We start from the raw sequence: 18,104 nt of genomic DNA, 5'->3' as shown, positions 1-18,104 counted from the left end.
CCCCTCCTCCTGACTAGTTTTCTGGAACAATAATTATACAGTACTGACGTTCATTACAAACTGAGTTTGCTGCGTGCGTGTGTACGTGTGCGTTCGGTTAAACGCAACACTGAGCTATATAAACAAAGCTAAGCTAAGATAATGCCCTAACTAGCTTAAACTGACAACTAGCTCAGCACACAACACTGTGAAGAGGCGCGCAGACAGAAGAAACAGATCTGTTGTAAGCTACGGTAACGTGTGAATGAGAAAGCATGGACAGTTATAAAGGAAGCAATCTTGATCTGCCAGATGAAGGTAGGCCTATACAGTGTTGTATCTGTACCATACTGTTGATCTATCAGCACGTCGTAGATGAACCTGCGCTGTAAATTAACCCCCCCCCCCATGCAGTGAGGCGGATCAAGGAAAAGGGGTTTCAAATAATAGTGTGAGCGCAAAGCGCGCTCGCTCATTGAAAAAAAAATCGCGTGTGCACGCACAGGTGTGTCATTGCAAACTTTGACTTGCCTTGAATCCATTATTTTTTTCTGGCGCTTATAAAAAGGCTTGTTTGAGACATCACCCCCTGCATCTTGACTTCATCATACTGTACTACTGAACAACGGTACACTAGCAAGTGGAACTGAGCTAGACCACGCCCATATTCTGTAAAATGTCTATACTATACTAGCTGTGTAGAACATAAGCGCCAGCTGGGCTAAACGTAACTCTTGGGGTTCTAAAAGATCTGAGATGCGCCACTCAGAAGTGGATCAATTACGGTTAGTTGGTTGATCAGATCTCTTAGCCAAAGGGAGTTTCATTTGAAATCACTGAAACTCCCCTGGATCCGCCATTGCCCCCCCCCCCCACCAGAGCATCCACAACAGCTATTATTAAAACAGTCCCTTTCGTAATAAACTGTAAACTCTAGCCCTATAAACCTAACTAACTATAACTATAAACCTAAGTGAGTCCAGAGGGACTATTGACCAGGGCTGCACTGAGGGGGGGGGCGGGGGGTATTTTGCCCCCCCCCCTGGGCACAGTTTCGACCCCCCTAGGATCTGGCAGATTCATTAATAGGCATTTGTACTGCTATAATTCTGATGACTTCGCCCCCCCCCTTTTTTCATTTGCTCAATTCGCCCCCCCTGATCTAAAATCCTGATACAGCCCTGTTGACTCTTTAGAATATTGCTATAATTATTATCGTGTTAGTACACCACCATTGAAAGGTTGTTCCTAGAGCCTGTGTAGTGATTAGGCTAATTGCTGTAACATCTGGGGGGATCGTTTACAAGTGTGCTCTGACTATTATTCACTGACTATTATTTTCTACCCCGGCTCTCCAGTTTGTCAGCCCAGCGAAAGTCAGGCTGGAGGATGGAGCCTACAGCAGCAACAAGATTACTACAGGTAAAACAGTATGATCGTTTTATCCCGTGGAAACAAATCCAATTAAGTACTCGATATGGAGATACTTAGCACATGTACAATTGTAGTCTTTAATGAACTATAATTTCGTTGCATGCTTATTAGTCAGTCTATGGATGGGCTTATGTATAATTATGTCGATAATCAGGAAATATTCTGATACAATGGGCAGTGTTGGACCTCTCGTGCTTTACTTTTTGGAAAATATAAAGCCTTTTCGTGGATGTGGAAACTAATCAACATGAAATAACATAATTATTACCATACCCACATGCACAGACCTGGAATTAGCAGCACAGAAACTTCACGTAATGTCTACCCAGAAACGTCAAGAAATGAGAGCAGTCTGCTTTTCCATAATGGTTATACAAGGTACATGTACATGTAGGTACATGTACATGTAGGTATAATAGCTCCTAAATTGTTCACTCTCACACATGCAGGCCTCCATTATCCCAGTATTCGTACCCACCTGCGAGTATTGCTAGCCCAAACACTCCCAACGAGTACGCAGACTCACAGATGGTGATTGCCCGTACCTCTTCATCTTCAAGTTGGATGAGCACTAGCGAATCATATGGCTCTCCAGCTCGAAGATTTGATTGGCCACTACAACTGCAACAAGCCCCAGACCCCAAGCCATTCCTCGACGATTTCGGCCCTGCAACTTACGAATGGTGTATGAGGAAAACCGCCCAAGAAGAAATGCCTGCTATTGCTGCTACCTCGTATCAAGAGACAACTGAAAGGCCTAGCACAGCAAGTAGCCATAACTTAGAGACTGGAAATTGGACTACTCCTGTCGAGGCTTCTTACTCCACACCTTCCACTCACAAGGTAGTGTTAATAGCTTGACTGTATACTTACTTATTACTTTCCGAACCTGCAGGTACTCAGTCAACTTGAACTACTGAGCCATGACTCGCTTCAAGCTCAAGACAACAAAGCAAAATCTACTCTTGGAAACCTTGATAGCGGTGTATTTACCCAGGCATTCAAAGCAGGAAATCAGCACCTGAGTCTTAAACTAGATAGTGAACCACACAACAACTTGAGCGTATCTATTGGAGACAAAACAGAGGTCAGTGAAGAGCTTGCACAGATGTTAAAAGGAATCAAAGACATAGATCCGTTGACTGTTGATTTGACACAACTCAATCAAGCTGGACAGCTAGTTCCACTAAATCAAGCTCAAGCTATCCTCCTTCTGAATGGTGGTTCTACCAATTTAATGCAGCCGATGAAACAACCCCCTCATACTGAACAGGACAGTTTCCCCTCTCAACCTTGTACACATTGTGGCCGTTACGACAACCCTCCACCTGACAAAATCATACCTCAAGTATCCACTCCAATACTCTTGATGGATTGGGAACAGTTCCGTAAGAAGTTGCAGGATGGTGAACTTTCCTCAGTATTGATTGAAATCGCAAGTAATGCAAAATCTCGCCCAAATTTTGCTGCCAATTTGAATCGACGTATTTTCAGTGAGGAGGAAAGAAGGGTGTCTAATGTATCAGGTACTAAAAGAAAGAAGAAATTGGATCCTGATTGGATTGATGTTATTAAAGAAAACGTTTTTCGGTATTGGCCTTTCGAACCGGGGAAACCCAAGATCAATGCGTGGAGAGAATGTATTAGAGCGATCGATACGGCCAACAGACAGCTCAAGCATAAGCTTAAGAAAGAAAAACTATTAAACTGAACTATAATTAGTAGCATAATTATTTGTTGACTTATTTGTTGGCATTGGCAGGCTGCTTCAATGCAATTTGTATTAACCTCGTCCCCAGGCTTTGTATTACATTTTGATGTTCTTGTCTAACTCTCAATATAATATATAATCCATAGATTCTAGATCTACCATGCTACACTTCAACAATCTAATGTGTAGATGGCAGCAGGAAATAATAACCGTTTTTATCTTATTGAACGAGTTGAAAGAATTCTATGTTTAGACAATTTCAGATGACGTTATTCCTAAATTTGGGTGGATACAATGATTAGTGATCGCGAATCCAATTCCAAGTAGCTACCGTTAAAGACAGTCAGTCGAGCACCAGGCGCATTTGGACTTTTTTACCTCTCAAATAGTTTCCCAGAGTGTTATGGATCAAGACACACTTATGGGTGAGTTGTGCCGTTGAAAATTGACCAAACTTTCGCTAAAAAACCCAGCCGTGTCTAGCTTGTAAAAATTGATTATAAAGTTGTTGTGTTCAAAGCCTGTGTATGACTGTAGCTGCTTCACTATGCACATACAGAATACTCGGTAGCTGTTCAGTCGAGTGACGGACAGTCTGATGCTGTAATGGACATGCAGCAGATTTTCAGCAGGTGCGCATAAAATTGCAACATGCACCCATTTTGCTTTTAAAGCAGTCTATTTCTTAGCCTAGCCTACACACACCCTATTGTATCTTTCTTTGTCATTGTGTATGCTGTATATAGTTGTTAATACGTACATACTCAATCGCACGCACACACACACACACACACAAACAGTTCCAATGTCCGCTCTGAAGTCAGTGAAACCTCTGACGGGGGTACCAGTGCTGTCCTGGATCCGAATGGTCGAGCGCACAACGTACAACGTCTTATCAACCCGGGCAGCCCAAGGCAGTCCAACAACCAGACCACATACAACCAGCCTGACCCAAGTTCGCAGAACAATTTGACCCAGTATCCAAGCCGGACTTCTCAGAATGACACTCTGGTGCTATCGGATGCCATGATCAACAGCCACTTCTACGAAGCTTTGCAATCGAGCACACAAGCTTTGAGTTTTGCTCTGTCCGATGACCCACAAAACAACCAAAGTGGTTCCACTATACTGCCGTACACACCCACGGCATCTGGTGATTTTCTATCGGAGGAGCTCTTCCAAGAACTTGCCGGAATCGATCAGATCGAGCCAATGATTACAGATTTCCTAAACAACGAGTACAACTCGTACTCGTACGACAACTCCAGTGCCCACTCAGGATACACCCCACTTAGCAACGCTGGTGCCCCAGATTCATCAATGGTAATTGGACTTGGCAACGACTTTGACAAGACACGCCCATGCAGTCTCTCTCTACCTGGAGGGATGGTGTTCAATGAACAACATGCTGTAGCAGTGCGAAAAACTGATTTTGTCCCTCAAACACCAGATTCTGTTCCAATGGAATATCCACAGTTTTCAGGCCTCGGAGATTTGGTACAGTCCCCTCTCGTTACCCCCGAAGCAGCCTTCCCCAACCAAGTGAATGTTCAGCCAACAGAAGAGTCCAAGCAAAAGCCCGGGTCTATCGATGAGAATTTGAGCCTTATCAAGATGATGAACCAAAAAGTGAAACCACGACGCGTGCATGGACTTGTTGCTCCCAACTACTCTGTTCCAACCTCTCAACTATCCCCCATACCGATTACAGCGTCCCCAAAGACACCGTATCCTGTGCAAGTGTCCTCTCCAGCTGCAAGTGACCACACCCCATCCCCCAAAGCTACTGACACCCCGATAACACCATCCAACTCCACGAAAGGCCCTTTCTCAATCCGCAGCTTTGGTGACAACGGTATGCGGTGTTTTGAGCTTGGAATTCGTGAGGATTTGTCTGCCAGTGATCAAATGATGGGTCTAAAGGCGCTGTTCTACTGCTGTGAAATGACCAAGAAATTTAAGGAGAGTATGGATAACCCGTGTGACCTCAAAGTGGCCAACAATGTCACTGCCAACCTTTGTGAATTTGTTCTCGATTCTGAGGGACACAAGCTCATCTCAAAAGTACCCCGTGATTGTAAGTGTTTAGTATTGTGTTGTGTGTGTGTATATTCCCATGTGTGTTCTTGCGTTTGTGTGGTTAGCCAAACTTCCTGTAATGTGTGTGTTAGTGAAAGTACCACATACATGTACATAGTGTCATGTGAGTGATGTTTATTTTTATGTGTTGTACATGTACGTTATTCATGTTTCTCTCCTACGTATGTGCAGGTGTGCCTCTGGAAAAGTTTCTATCGGACAACTCAGAGAAGATAGACCTTCGTGGGAGACAGTTGATTGTGCAGCAAGTGCTCAATGCCCTGGCCAACATTCACACTGGTGGGAGTGAGGACAGAATGAGCTTCTGGGGAAGCTTCCTGGGTGAGTGTTGTGTGTTGTCAAAATTGGCCGTGTTACAAAACAGTTTAGTGAGACCCCTGAGCTATATATAAATATTTCCCAAGATAGTTAAAATCCTATTATTACAACCCACGTCAAAGTGGTTTTCATAGATCGCTTAGCAGCTGCCTAATGGCATTGTCTATTGTGTTGTGTGTAGGTGTACAGTAAGAGTAATCAAATTAGGTCTGTGTACCACTATTGAGGTTTTGTGTGTTTGCTTTCAAGTATGTCAATGACATGTGCTTGTTTGCATTACAGTTTGGGTGGACCGCAAAATGAGGGTGTACCTGCTATTGGACTTCCCTGTCATGCTTGCCAAAATGGAGGTAAGGCAACTCAGTTTATTGCACGTACAGGATGTTGTGTGTGTGACGTCGGCATGTACTTCCTAAAAATGTTTTCATTGTGGTGCCTTTAGAGCTGATTTCATGAAATCTGCCCTACACAAGGAAAAGCAATTCTTTGTTGTCAGTGAATACCAACTGTAAGGAAATGTCATTATCCCTATTTTCTGTTTCCCCCAGCAATCTCAACTCATGGCTGGATTCGATCCTCGTATTGAGGATATGAAAGCAGTCAAGCAGATGTACGATGATGTATTCAAGCCTTACATCAGCAGTGCTTCAAGCTGGGTGAGTGGTGTGTTGTTTTAATGCTTCTACATGTAGTTTCAAGAGTTCATTATGAACTTTTGTGTTGGCTGGGTGAAAAATGGTGTAGTTTTAGTGCTTCTATGTAGCTAGGTGGTAATGGTGTGGTTTTCAGTGCCTACTGGTGTTGACCCTTGTGGTTTCAAGACCACCCTGAATATAATTGGTGTTGCAATACCTGGAGACGCGTGTGCTGGGGGCACCTAATGAATAGACTTTCTACATCATCCCACGTTTATTCCGCATGTTATGTAGCAACGCAGCGTTCGTTTCTATGTACTTAATGTTATTCATACCTCACGCCCATAAAATAAAGTATGTGCATTCCAGACATAACATAGCGATTTGAAGCCTCTATATGCATTACCTCATCATTGCATCATTCCTTACACAGCCATCCCCTGGTCTTGTCAAACTGCTTGGCAAGAGATTTGAAGACATTTTGAGTCGACCCTCCTCTGGGTCGCGAATGGCCGAGATTGCCCGTAACTTTGGGGAGAGGAGGATGTGTAAAATTGAAGTGGACGTCTTGAGTTTGGACACGGTTATCTACTGCCTTGAGCATGAGACTCTGCAGCGAGCACTCAGCCCTCTGGAGAATGTGGTGAGTACACTGTAACTATGACAATGAATGAATGTAAACTATTGTGACTTATAATTATATAGACAGCACATTTTAATGTTTGCCTATTTTATAGCATTCACACAAATAGCATTCACACAAAGTTTGTAGGACACTATAGACATGCAGCTAATGACTACATGTAATGGATAATAATTATTGAGCTTTGGTTTGAGTGTGTCAGCACATTTCTGGCATTCATGCATATCAGTGTTGGTTGCTGCATGCATACATTGTATAAGTAATGATATCATGTACTCTCTCTCTCTCCTCTCCCAGATTCCTCCACACATCTCTACAGCCTGGGAGATAGCCAACCTTCATACAAGGCGCACTGTTGGCAAGGAAGACATTGCCATTGCTGGTGGAGCCATGAAGCTTCAGCTGTGCCCTTGCTTTGACGTGCCCTCTCCATACAAAGACGGACTGCTCATTTTTTCAAAATTCTGAGAAGAGTGTGTAATCAACTCTATGTAAAGTCCATCCTGTGTATGTCCTCATTGTTGTGATGTTCGCCAAACAATTTCGATGTGAAAACTGCACCTTCACTTTTCGGTTGATTGTTGAAATTGCACATTTGTATATTAGTGCATTATTGCACACCCTTTCATTATGCACCTGTGTCGTAATCATCCCCTTGCTATGTTATTTGTCAGTTTTGTATTTGTATTGCCATCATGTGTTCTTGCAGTAAAACCGTAAATTGCTTTCAATACAAATCTCGGATATGAATCTCCAATAAGCCGAAAGTCATATAAAAATATTAAAATGGCCTATTAATCCCCGTCCTGATTCCGAGGGTGATCTAATTGCTTTTTAGCCGCCCTCAATTGAACATACCATGTGGACAAAGTTTTAAAGATGGAGGATTTGTTGAAGTTAGAAGAACTCTCACTCGTGTCCAAGATATGCACTGAGCTGGAGAACCATCTGGGTATAAATGACAAAGTTTTAGCCGAGTTTGTGATTGCATTGGCTGAGAAACACCCCTCTCTGGAGGCTTTCAAGTCTGTCCTAGCTGAGAATGGAGCGGAGTTTCCGGTATGTACGTCACTGTAGCGATGGTTGTAGTATATTCCTCTAGCGAGTTCAATTAAACGATATCTGATCTCTATCGTATGTGTACATACAGGACTCGTTAGCTATGAACCTCCTGCGTTTGATCCAGACAATGAGACCACCCAAGAAAAAGAAGAAGAAGAAAGGTTCGTTGAGATGATGTCGGATACACTGCACCGCATGTTGGAAACGCCCTAAATAGTTATAGTTTTACTTTAACGCCTTCCTTGCCACGCCTACTACATGTATAATGACTGTCTATTTACAATTTCCTCAGTTTGTTAGCTAGTGAAACATACAGTATACATGCATGTACCTCCCCCATTCATGCAGGCAATAAAAAGGAGGAGCCTGACATGCCCCCTGACCCAAAGAGGGAGGCGTTCCCCGGACTGTGTCTCCCTGACAACCAGAGCGAAGTGCAACAGCTTCTGAAACCGAACGAGGGAGACGTGCAGGTTGCCAAGGATGCACTCAGTGAGGTGAGAGGAAAGACATTGTTGTACACCATTGTACAGATTGTGCAGTAAGAGTGTACAATATACGTCTCAGTGTAGTGTAAAACACAGCACATTAGTGTATGTGTACATGTATGTATGTATCGCTCATTCTTTCCCCCTTTCCTCACACTCTCTCCCTTTTCTTTCCCTCTACATTGTATCTCTCACTATCTCCCCCTTTTCTTGTGAAGGGTATTATTATTACAAGTCATGTATACAGCTGCCCAATGTATATATGTACTGTACATGTTTGTAAAAGTGTCGTTTCTTTTTTATTCCTTTATTGCAGCTGGAGGCTCTAATGCCTGCAGACCCTAAGCAATCATCCTCTACTCATGAGAGGAGCTCCCCCGTCCGAGAACACAGGGGCAGAGATGACAGACGCCATCGCTCACGAAGTCGGGAGAGGAGACATCATCGAGATAGACGGAGCAGGAGTAGGTCACGTGACAAACGAAGCAGATCACGTGACAGACATAGACGTCACCGGAGCAGGTCGTATGACAGGTCACATGATAGGGGGCGTTATAGGAGATCACCGTCACCGAGGTCTGACCGTAGAGAACGACAGGAAGAGAAACCATTGCAACCGTCGCAACCAGAAGTATCTGGTGTAAGTGCTATATAGAAGTTCATTTGCAGTAACAGCCATTACAAATTTAGTATGTTGCTTAGAGCTTTATTTTACTTTACACACTGTGTATACCGTCTAAATTCACAGGCAATTTACATACCCCCTCCCCACACACGCACACACACACACACACACCCACACACTCACACACACATACAGATCTACGATGGCAAAGTGACAAGCTTAATGAACTTCGGGTGTTTCGTTCAGCTAGAGGGTGTGCGAGGTCGTCACGAGGGGTTGGTCCACGTCTCACAGCTGAGGAGAGAGGGGCGTGTCAAGGAGGTCGCAGAGGTTGTTAGCAGAGGTCAGAGGGTGAAGGTCAAAATTCTTTCCATCAGTGGCGGCAAGATTGGCCTCTCCATGAAGGTACAATACGTGTGCATGTACGTACAGTGTAAGATATATCTGTACAGAATAGCAGTTGATTTGGCTAGTACGGTTGAATGAAAATGATAGATCTTGTACTTAACGTGAGCTACCCAGGGGGGAATAGCTGGAAGGTAGCGTCGCATTGACAGCTGGCTAGACACACACACTGCTCAGGGGGTTAAGTAGTACCTCTGTAAGATTACACGTTTGTGTGGTGTGTACAGTACAGAGATACGTGCTGTACGAAGCTTTAATGCCCCGCCCACCTTCAGGACGTGGACCAGAGGACAGGCTCGGACTTGAACCTGGAGGTGAACCGACTACTGGTGGGAGGAGAGTCACAGGACCACGGTGCAAGGAACCCTGACAGGTGTGTGAAGGGAGGGGAGGGGGTGGTTCTGAAGTAGCATTCTTTTGTGCTGATGATGTTGATATCTACATACATGTACATGTACGTACATGTACAACGAATATTGCATAGACTTATTACTGACTGTAAATCCCCCCCCCCCCCTCCGTCAGACCTGCTCACATGAGTGGCCTTGTGCGTGCGGAAGACCAGCAACAACCCAGTGCCCAGCGAGGTATGACTCGACTCACGTCTCCAGAGAAATGGGAGATCAAGCAACTGATAGCTGCCGGCGTACTGGACCCCTCTGATTACCCTGGCTTTGACGAGGAGACAGGTATACTGCCTGGAGGCGATGACCCGGGTTCAGACGAGGATATAGAGATAGAGATTGTAGACGACGAGCCTGTGTTTCTACGGGGACAAACCAAACTCACCGTTAGTATCAGCCCCGTCAGGATCGTGAAGGTGAGGGGGCGGAGTTTATCATTGTGTGCTGAGAGATAACTACATTTTGGTCTGCATGTATAGGTAGTTAAAGAATAGTGGTTTTGCCTCTATGCAGTACATAACATTTGCTGAAGTTTTTTTTTACCTATTGTGCTGTCTTCACTCCTTCCTCCCAGAATCCTGACGGGTCCCTGCAGCGTGCGGCCATGACTCAGAGCGCCCTCTCCAAAGAGCGACGAGAGTTGAGACAAGCTCAACGAGAGGCAGATATGGACAATGTTCCTCGTGACATCGGCAAGACGTGGATCGATCCCGTTCCTGGAGGGGGGACAGGGGGACGACATTTAGCCGCTGAATTTCAGACCCTCGCAGCCCCCCCTGAGATGCCAGAGTGGAAGAAGGCTTCCTTTGGCGGCAACAAGGCGTCCTATGGAAAGAAGACTCCGCTCTCGTTACTAGAACAACGACAGGGGCTCCCTATCTATAAACTGAAGGAAAATCTTGTACAGGCTGTCAAAGATAATCAGGTGAGTTAAATATTGCATTTCTTAGAACTGCCACAAGTGAGAGAAGTGCCACTTTTTTGTCATCATGCAGCTGTACTAGTGTAAACCATTCCTGTACATGTTTTATGCACATATTCATGCATGTTCTATTAACACTGGGCTACATGTATGTACATGTAGCTCTCATGTTGTCAAAAAGTGTTTTACTTCAAATTTCTGCCCAGCTACTCTTGTCTCCCTCCTCCTCCCCTCCCAGATCCTGGTGGTAATTGGTGAGACAGGCAGTGGTAAGACTACCCAGATCACACAGTATCTGGCAGAGGCGGGCTTCTGCATACGTGGGAAGATAGGATGCACTCAACCTCGTAGGGTGGCTGCTATGTCCGTTGCTAAGAGAGTCTCGGAAGAGTTTGGCTGTAGGCTGGGCCAAGAGGTGGGTCTCCAACAGTCTACTTGGCTTCGTGTACTATAGTTACTGCATACCTGCAATGTTGTGTGTTATAAATGTATTACAGTATAATTATGTACATGTACTGTGACGTAAGTGTATTGTGTGCGACTGTGCCTGGCAGCTGTGTAATAATTAATTCACTGTTGTACAGTCGTGTATCTTATCTCCAATGTACCTACACGGCTTTCACATGTACTAGTTGAACAGAAAACTGATTGGACGTATTTCAGTGAAGCTTTATATGGTGCACAATAGGATAGTATTTTTGCTAATAATTATTAGGCAATACACAGTATGGCATGTACTTGTCTTCATCGTACCCCCCCCCCCCCCCCCAGGTTGGCTACACCATTCGGTTCGAGGACGTGACCTCGCAAGAGACCCTCATCAAGTACATGACGGACGGTATGCTGCTGAGGGAGTGCCTCATCGACGGTGACCTGAAACAGTACGCCATTATCATGTTGGACGAAGCTCACGAACGGACCATTCACACCGACGTGCTGTTTGGGCTGCTTAAAAAAGCCGTCAAGAAGAGGCCTGATCTCAAGCTGATTGTTACCTCGGCAACGCTGGACTCAGTCAAATTCTCGTCCTATTTCTACGAGGCTGTGAGTACATGCATATACATGTATCTGTGTACAATGTATGTGGATTAAATTAAGTTTTGTTTTCAGCTACATTGTATATGTGTACATGTAGTAGCATTCACCCTGGGCAGTATATATAATAAAGATATGGTGTACTGAATCACTTGCTTAATGTGTGTACCCCTCTCCCTCCCTACAGCCCATCTTCACCATCCCTGGCCGCACCCACCCTGTGGACATCCTCTACACTAGGGAGGCGGAGACTGACTACCTTGACGCTGCACTCATCGCTGTCATGCAGATACACCTTACCGAACCACCTGGAGACATTCTCGTGTTTCTCACAGGTGCATGGGTTGTTAGGGTTACTGATTGTGTATGTACATGTACAGTGGTACGAAGTCATGTCCTAGTAATTACTCAAACCTACCAACTCTTGAGCTCATCGCTCATCCTGTGTTATACTAATATACTGCTTCTGCACCTGTGCAAGTAAAGTGTGTGTATACTTGTCATCTTTGACTTCACCGTAATGCCCAATGTAATACAAAAAATGTATACCCTAGCTTTCCCAAAGTGTGTCTGTACCTCTCACATCATGATTGTACGTACACGTAGGTCAGGAGGAGATTGACACGTCATGTGAGATCCTCTTTGAGCGAATGAAGTCCCTCGGCCCTGAAGTGCCGGAGCTGCTAATCCTCCCTGTATACTCTGCCCTCCCCTCCGAAATGCAGACGAGGATATTTGACCCCGCTCCTCCCGGAACGAGGAAGTGTGTGATAGCCACCAATATCGCTGAGACGTCACTGACCATTGACGGTATTTACTATGTTGTGGACCCTGGATTTGTCAAGCAGAAGGTGTACAACTCAAAGAGCGGGCTAGATGCTCTAGTGGTCACCCCTATATCACAGGTACATGTACCTTGTGTATATATATATACATGTGTAGCAATGATCCATACATTTTATATCACAAGTTTCTTGTAATAATTAATTATGCCTCGAGGCGTAACCGCACAAGGAATACGGTAAAGCTGTATGACTGTGTCTTGTGTGTGTTGTGTTTGTGTTCCTGCTATACTGCTCAACGGTTGCAAAACTAACAGCTTCTATAGGCTTCTAGTGACGTTCTCTTGGATTTTGATTTGTGGATTTGCAAACTAGAGCACTAAAGTGCAAACCCTTGGCTCGTGACATGATTATAAAGAAACCAGAAGAGTAATATAATGCAGTGCATGTAGTGATGTATGACTGAGCTGTCTAGCACAGCGCAAGCAATAAAACTAACCAGACTGGAGGCATGCTGAAACATTTGAGAACGAAGTTTTAGCCGTACATGAGGCATGCACAGTGGACTAGATCCTAAACCTAGTCTAGGATCACAGCAAAGAAGCCTAGAGTCTCAGTGAAGTATGTCTCCTGAAATAGGATCCCAGTGTCTGCTAAACAGAGCAACAAACCAGTCACAATTATAGCTTTCTATTGTAGTGACCCTTTTCCATTGTTCCTGGTACGGGATCACTTTAGCTGCAAATACGTAGGGTACCTTGAATAAAGGCTGCATGTAGTTAGCTAGCTGCTGCCAACGTGCAAGTTCAGTTTTTGCTCGACAACGAAGCTCTAACATCGAAATCATACAATTGTTAAAACTAATAACTTATTGTGTGAAAGCTATCCATGCTGTAAACGCAGTGCTGTGATGTCCAGGTGAGTAGACTCACACATTACAAAAGATAAACTAGACGACTACTATACCCGTGGCCGCCCACGCGTGCCTCGGGTAACTAAGACTCCTTTCTCTAGTTATGGCTAATTTTACTTGTAGAATGATTTAGTGAATGCTGTTGCAGTCTTTTCCATAGCATCATCTGTTCGCACATGAGTTAGCCATGCACTAAAGCGCTAGCTGTTTGTAGCTACAATACTCAAAAAAGAGCTGCAAAGCTACTGCCAGGAGCAGCAGTTATTGTGAACTCTGACCTTTTTGCAGATCCATAGTTTTTCATTGACAGGAATGCAGATGTCATAACAACACTAGATCTTTGCTTCTATCCTTGAAGATGAAGATCATTTCTAGCTATTTAGACTTCTGTTTCATTAAGCTCCTCTTTATATTACGGTATTTGTTCTTCGTAATAAAATTATAGGTACAAAGCAAAATAATGACAGAGCTTGCAAATTATACAGTCATCACTATTGATAAACAATAACATAATTGATAAATACATGTACAATGTACAGTCATAATGGGTTAAAAAAATACATGGAGGAAACACTTAATGTCCATAGCAAATACAGTCATACAAATTTAGCACAATAAAATAGTGTACAGCCAGCGTTTAATAGTTCAGACGGCCACTACCACGATGAAGATGAGGAGTAGAGAGAGCACTAGAGTCACGATGGAGGGCACTGTACCCAGAGCCCCAGCACACACCAGCCCCATGTCAGCACTCAGGTCTCGGAGGAGATCTAACTCACTCTCAGAGTAGGTATCCAGAGTCGACCACGCAGAGATTGGGTTGCAAGCCCCACCCACTCCGACCAGATACGTCTCACCAATGGTCAGACGTCTATTGGAGTTACCACATGTTGTGAGAACATCAGGTCCATTCACCATCAATGGGTTGTTCTGTTGCCGTGTGTGTGTGGGGGGGGGGGGGGTAAGATGATCCTAATTTTAATTTTTACAGTACACACGTACCTACATGTATTAATTGTCATATCTAGGCAGTATCAACTTACAAATGTAGCATTTATAGGCTTGAATATTTCTATTAGCTCTATAGTATACTGGCACGGGTTGTTCATAGTGTCGTAGTCATTGGTAACGTTATTGAATGGGCACACGTTTGGACACCTGCCAAACTCTGCCTGTGCTGTCAAGTTCAAAGTGGGAAGACCAGACGTGTCCGTTATAGCTGGGGGACAGACAGTTCAATGTTTAGGTAGTACGTAGGTAGTACAAATAATGAGTTAAATCTACCTGTGTTCACAGACAGTGCACTGCTGAGATTGGCGCACATGCCGAGTGTGTACATGTTCTTGAATGTGGCACCCTCACACGCCCCCATGGTCATCACCTCGGCGGTCAGCGTGGAGTCAGCTTGGGTGGTGTAGTTGACACATCTCAGGTTAGTGGTCCCCATGACGCAGTTACACACGGCACCAACCACCCGGGCCGAGTACACCGTAGAACTATAAATGAAGGGGGGCACAGTTAGTGCATTATAGCTAAACCTACTGGTTCAATATTCACTGCAATGTGGAATGTAGCTATAATTTAGGTGTACACGTAGACGTAGATAGCTATATAAACGATCAAGGCAATGTGTAGACTAATCATACAGCTACAGTACCTGAAACAGAAGTCATCTCTTATGGCTGTTGGCCTGGATTTCAAGAAGGCATCTGGGTGGCATGAGCTGCCTGTACACTACAGTACAGCGCTAGAGCACAGAGCAGTAAGGCTTTCATTCTTCAAATCCAACAATAATTATTGTTTGTACAACACTGCACCAAGGGCGTATGCCCTTGACTGCACCTGTTAGATGTGTGGGAGGGGCTGCTAAGTGTTTATCTACCCTCAATAAGAAGCCGCGGATGATTTAGAAGCTGTGCAGAACAACAAAAAACCCAATAATACATTACTGCCCAGTTAATTTATTAGTTCCTCCAGGAAGCTGTGCCCTTTCTCTTATTGCCTCTACCATCAGCGTGTCTGGTGGTAAAGCACCTAATGATTCCATGTCCATGGAAACTACAGGGGGGGGGGGGGGGAGACTATAGTACAGCACTGAAGTGATTTGTAGCTATGCCATGGACAACTAAAAATTATTACCCGGTACTACAAAGTAATATGGCAGTCAATTTACAGGCCCCTAACTCTTGCATACAGCCTTCAGTTCCTGCAAACACAGACACAACACGCCAATAATAAGTGTTTCAGAGGGCTACAAAACAAATGCAAGAGCCTCATTTGGATATGTAACTTTGAACACACATGACCCTTTACCAGACACTGTGGATACAGTGTTACTTTTGAGAGCCCATAATGTTCAATTTTCAGGTTTAAAACATGCATTTTGTAGCTCTTGAAATCCTCTATCACAATAAATTTGTGACATGTTATAATTCAACCCCCTCACCCACCCACCACTCTACACACACCACTCCCACCTACCACTCTCCACACACACCACTCCCACCACTCTACACACACCACTCCCACCCACCACTCTACACACACAGGCCCAGGCTAAACAGCGAGCTGGTCGTGCCGGGCGCACTGGTCCCGGGAAGTGTTACCGACTGTATACCGAGAGAGCGTACAGAGACGAGATGTTACCCACGGCAGTTCCTGAGATACAACGGACCAACCTCGCTTCCACGGTGCTCTCTCTGAAAGCTATGGGCATCAACGACCTCCTCTCGTTCGACTTCATGGACCCCCCTCCCATGGAGGTATTGTAGAATGAGTTAGTTTGGGTAGCCACTACTGGCTGCGTACAATGTATGTGTATCTGGATTGTAATTTACCGTGTATACTTGATCAGAGGCCGCTCTCAAATAGTAGCAAAATGAAACATTCAAATGTTCCTTTATGTGTATTCTTCTTCTCTATTCCTGCCTCCAGACAATGATCTCGGCCATGGAGCAGCTGCACTCGTTATCAGCGCTTGACGACGAGGGGCTCCTCACTAGATTAGGGCGGAGAATGGCAGAGTTTCCGCTGGAGCCACAGCTCAGCAAGATGTTGATACAGTCGGTACATCTGGGCTGCAGTGAAGAGGTGCTGACGATTGTCTCCATGCTCTCCGTGCAGAATGTCTTCTACAGGCCAAAAGTGGGTGTGACATGAGTGGGTGTGGTGTTAACAGTTAAGAGTGTTTTGTTTTGTTTGTAAGGGACACTTTAGCATACAATTATGGTTCCTGTACGTATCGTTCCACCCCCTACCCAACCCCCCTACCACACCCACCCATCCCTCACAGGAGAAGCAAGCCATAGCTGATCAACGCAAGGCCAAGTTTCACCAGCCTGAGGGCGACCACCTCACACTACTGGCCGTCTACAATGCCTGGAGGAACAACAAATTCTCCAATCCGTGGTGTTTCGAGAACTTTGTTCAGGCAAGGAGTCTTCGAAGGGCACAGGACATTCGCAAACAGATGCTGGGGATAATGGACAGACATAAACTGGACGTGGTGTCTTGTGGCAAAGCTGTTGCTAAGGTTCAGAAAGCTATCTGTTCTGGTTTTTTCAGAAACGCTGCCAGAAAGGTAAGAAATTGTCAAAAAGTCATGCACACAATCGTGTAGTATGTATTGTACTCTAGATGCAGTAACAAATTGTTTTCTCTGTTCCCAGGACCCTCAGGAAGGTTACAAGACCACAGTGGATAGTCAGACTGTTTATATTCATCCCTCCAGTGCTCTGTTCAACAGACAGCCGGATTGGTATGTAAATATTTACCCTTTTTGTACATAGTATAGGAATCCTTTATTTGAAGGTATTTAAGTACATGCATGCCATGAGAATTTGAATTTGAGAACGAAAAAAACTCTCCTTTGTATATAATAATATACATGTAGGAGGTATCTCCTATTATCAATTTAGAGGATTATTTACAGATTATTGACTATTTGTGTGCTTGATGTATGTAAGTATATACTCTCCACATCTTGTAGTCATGACAACTCCCCTCAGGGTCATCTACCATGAGCTAGTGCTCACCACCAAAGAGTACATGAGAGAGACCACTTCTATTGACCCGAAATGGCTGGTAGAGTTTGCACCTGCCTTCTTTAGATTCTCTGATCCCACCAGACTGAGCAAGAGGAAGAGACAAGAAAGAATTGAACCTCTCTACAACAGGTGCGTGCAATACTGGCGTCATGTGACTACCACTATACATATATGCAGTGCTGTATATAGTTCTGAATTGCTTTTCCACTAATATTGTGTGTGTACAGAAGAAACGTTAGTCAGCTCGTAGGGCTTTAATGATCGCACTGCAAATAGTTATTTCTATCCATCTCTAATATGTAGCATTATATTTTTGCTATTGGTTTTATGAATTGTCCCGATACATGTACCCACACCCACCCCTTTCCCCTCTAGGTATGAGGAGCCAAATTCTTGGAGAATATCTCACCAGAAAGTCAGAAAGTGATGGACAAGTAATTACGTACAACAGAACAATAGCCATTCAATTTGTGCGTACTAATTTACCCTTCACTTTCGAGTATATACTTTTTGCTGCTGTACATTGTTATATAGAATGACTATTATTGTGCATGCATTGTGTGCTGTTTTGGCATTCATGACTCATTCTTGGCTGCTAAGAG

At 44.4% G+C, this 18,104-nt stretch overlaps 4 protein-coding genes across 5 annotated transcripts; 3 read left to right on the top strand and 1 right to left on the bottom strand.

The window, feature by feature from the left end:
- The first annotated feature begins 47 nt into the window (after nt 1-47).
- Nucleotides 48-3,239, top strand: LOC135347615 (uncharacterized). The gene is made up of 5 exons (XM_064545648.1): nt 48-297; nt 1,338-1,401; nt 1,699-1,791; nt 1,863-2,256; nt 2,309-3,239. The coding sequence occupies exons 1-5, from the start codon at nt 255-257 to the stop codon at nt 3,122-3,124; spliced, it is 1,410 nt and encodes a 469-aa protein (XP_064401718.1). The 5' UTR covers nt 48-254; the 3' UTR covers nt 3,125-3,239.
- A 149-nt stretch (nt 3,240-3,388) lies between these two features.
- On the top strand, nt 3,389-7,534 carry LOC135347599 (uncharacterized). The gene is made up of 8 exons (XM_064545631.1): nt 3,389-3,549; nt 3,684-3,756; nt 3,925-5,201; nt 5,396-5,545; nt 5,825-5,892; nt 6,091-6,198; nt 6,611-6,820; nt 7,118-7,534. The coding sequence occupies exons 1-8, from the start codon at nt 3,528-3,530 to the stop codon at nt 7,286-7,288; spliced, it is 2,079 nt and encodes a 692-aa protein (XP_064401701.1). The 5' UTR covers nt 3,389-3,527; the 3' UTR covers nt 7,289-7,534.
- A 107-nt stretch (nt 7,535-7,641) lies between these two features.
- Nucleotides 7,642-18,038, top strand: LOC135347586 (ATP-dependent RNA helicase DHX8-like). Of its 2 annotated transcripts, none has more exons than XM_064545615.1 (18): nt 7,642-7,879; nt 7,971-8,038; nt 8,229-8,379; nt 8,687-9,010; nt 9,191-9,400; nt 9,676-9,773; nt 9,926-10,220; nt 10,379-10,729; nt 10,965-11,141; nt 11,498-11,770; nt 11,949-12,096; nt 12,368-12,666; nt 16,006-16,218; nt 16,391-16,600; nt 16,749-17,036; nt 17,125-17,213; nt 17,464-17,631; nt 17,878-18,038. In XM_064545615.1, the coding sequence occupies exons 1-18, from the start codon at nt 7,700-7,702 to the stop codon at nt 17,927-17,929; spliced, it is 3,594 nt and encodes a 1,197-aa protein (XP_064401685.1). In that variant the 5' UTR covers nt 7,642-7,699; the 3' UTR covers nt 17,930-18,038. The 2 variants fall into 2 exon arrangements, with proteins under 2 accessions (XP_064401685.1, XP_064401684.1); XM_064545614.1 differs by having other exon boundaries at nt 7,971-8,043; nt 8,231-8,379.
- LOC135347645 (uncharacterized) lies at nt 13,918-15,306 on the bottom strand. Its single transcript, XM_064545684.1, has 4 exons — nt 15,114-15,306; nt 14,741-14,952; nt 14,500-14,675; nt 13,918-14,386 (listed from the first exon to the last, which is right to left on the bottom strand). The coding sequence occupies exons 2-4, from the start codon at nt 14,901-14,903 to the stop codon at nt 14,102-14,104; spliced, it is 624 nt and encodes a 207-aa protein (XP_064401754.1). The 5' UTR covers nt 14,904-14,952; nt 15,114-15,306; the 3' UTR covers nt 13,918-14,101.
- Nucleotides 18,039-18,104: the final 66 nt, after the last annotated feature.

The sequence above is a fragment of the Halichondria panicea genome, chromosome 14 (genome assembly GCF_963675165.1).
Source record: "Halichondria panicea chromosome 14, odHalPani1.1, whole genome shotgun sequence".
NCBI lineage: Eukaryota > Metazoa > Porifera > Demospongiae > Suberitida > Halichondriidae > Halichondria > Halichondria panicea.
The sequence above is the reverse complement of the archived record's forward strand: the minus strand, read 5'-3'. Positions and strand labels throughout refer to the sequence as shown.

Bases quoted from the DNA above. Each gene is read 5' to 3' on its own strand.
- LOC135347615 (XM_064545648.1), top strand. From the start codon at position 255: ATGGACAGTTATAAAGGAAGCAATCTTGATCTGCCAGATGAAG. The intron at 298-1,337 runs GTAGGCCTATAC...CCGGCTCTCCAG, and splicing joins TCTTGATCTGCCAGATGAAG to TTTGTCAGCCCAGCGAAAGT. The intron at 1,402-1,698 runs GTAAAACAGTAT...CCACATGCACAG, and splicing joins CAGCAACAAGATTACTACAG to ACCTGGAATTAGCAGCACAG.
- LOC135347599 (XM_064545631.1), top strand. From the start codon at position 3,528: ATGGATCAAGACACACTTATGG. The intron at 3,550-3,683 runs GTGAGTTGTGCC...ATGCACATACAG, and splicing joins GGATCAAGACACACTTATGG to AATACTCGGTAGCTGTTCAG. The intron at 3,757-3,924 runs GTGCGCATAAAA...ACACACAAACAG, and splicing joins ATGCAGCAGATTTTCAGCAG to TTCCAATGTCCGCTCTGAAG.
- LOC135347586 (XM_064545614.1), top strand. From the start codon at position 7,700: ATGGAGGATTTGTTGAAGTTAGAAGAACTCTCACTCGTGTCCAAGATA. The intron at 8,380-8,686 runs GTGAGAGGAAAG...CCTTTATTGCAG, and splicing joins CCAAGGATGCACTCAGTGAG to CTGGAGGCTCTAATGCCTGC. The intron at 10,730-10,964 runs GTGAGTTAAATA...CTCCCCTCCCAG, and splicing joins AGGCTGTCAAAGATAATCAG to ATCCTGGTGGTAATTGGTGA.
- LOC135347645 (XM_064545684.1), bottom strand. From the start codon at position 14,903: ATGGGGACCACTAACCTGAGATGTGTCAACTACACCACCCAAGCTGAC. The intron at 14,676-14,740 runs GTAGATTTAACT...TCTGTCCCCCAG, and splicing joins TGCACTGTCTGTGAACACAG to CTATAACGGACACGTCTGGT. The intron at 14,387-14,499 runs GTAAGTTGATAC...ACACGGCAACAG, and splicing joins AGCCTATAAATGCTACATTT to AACAACCCATTGATGGTGAA.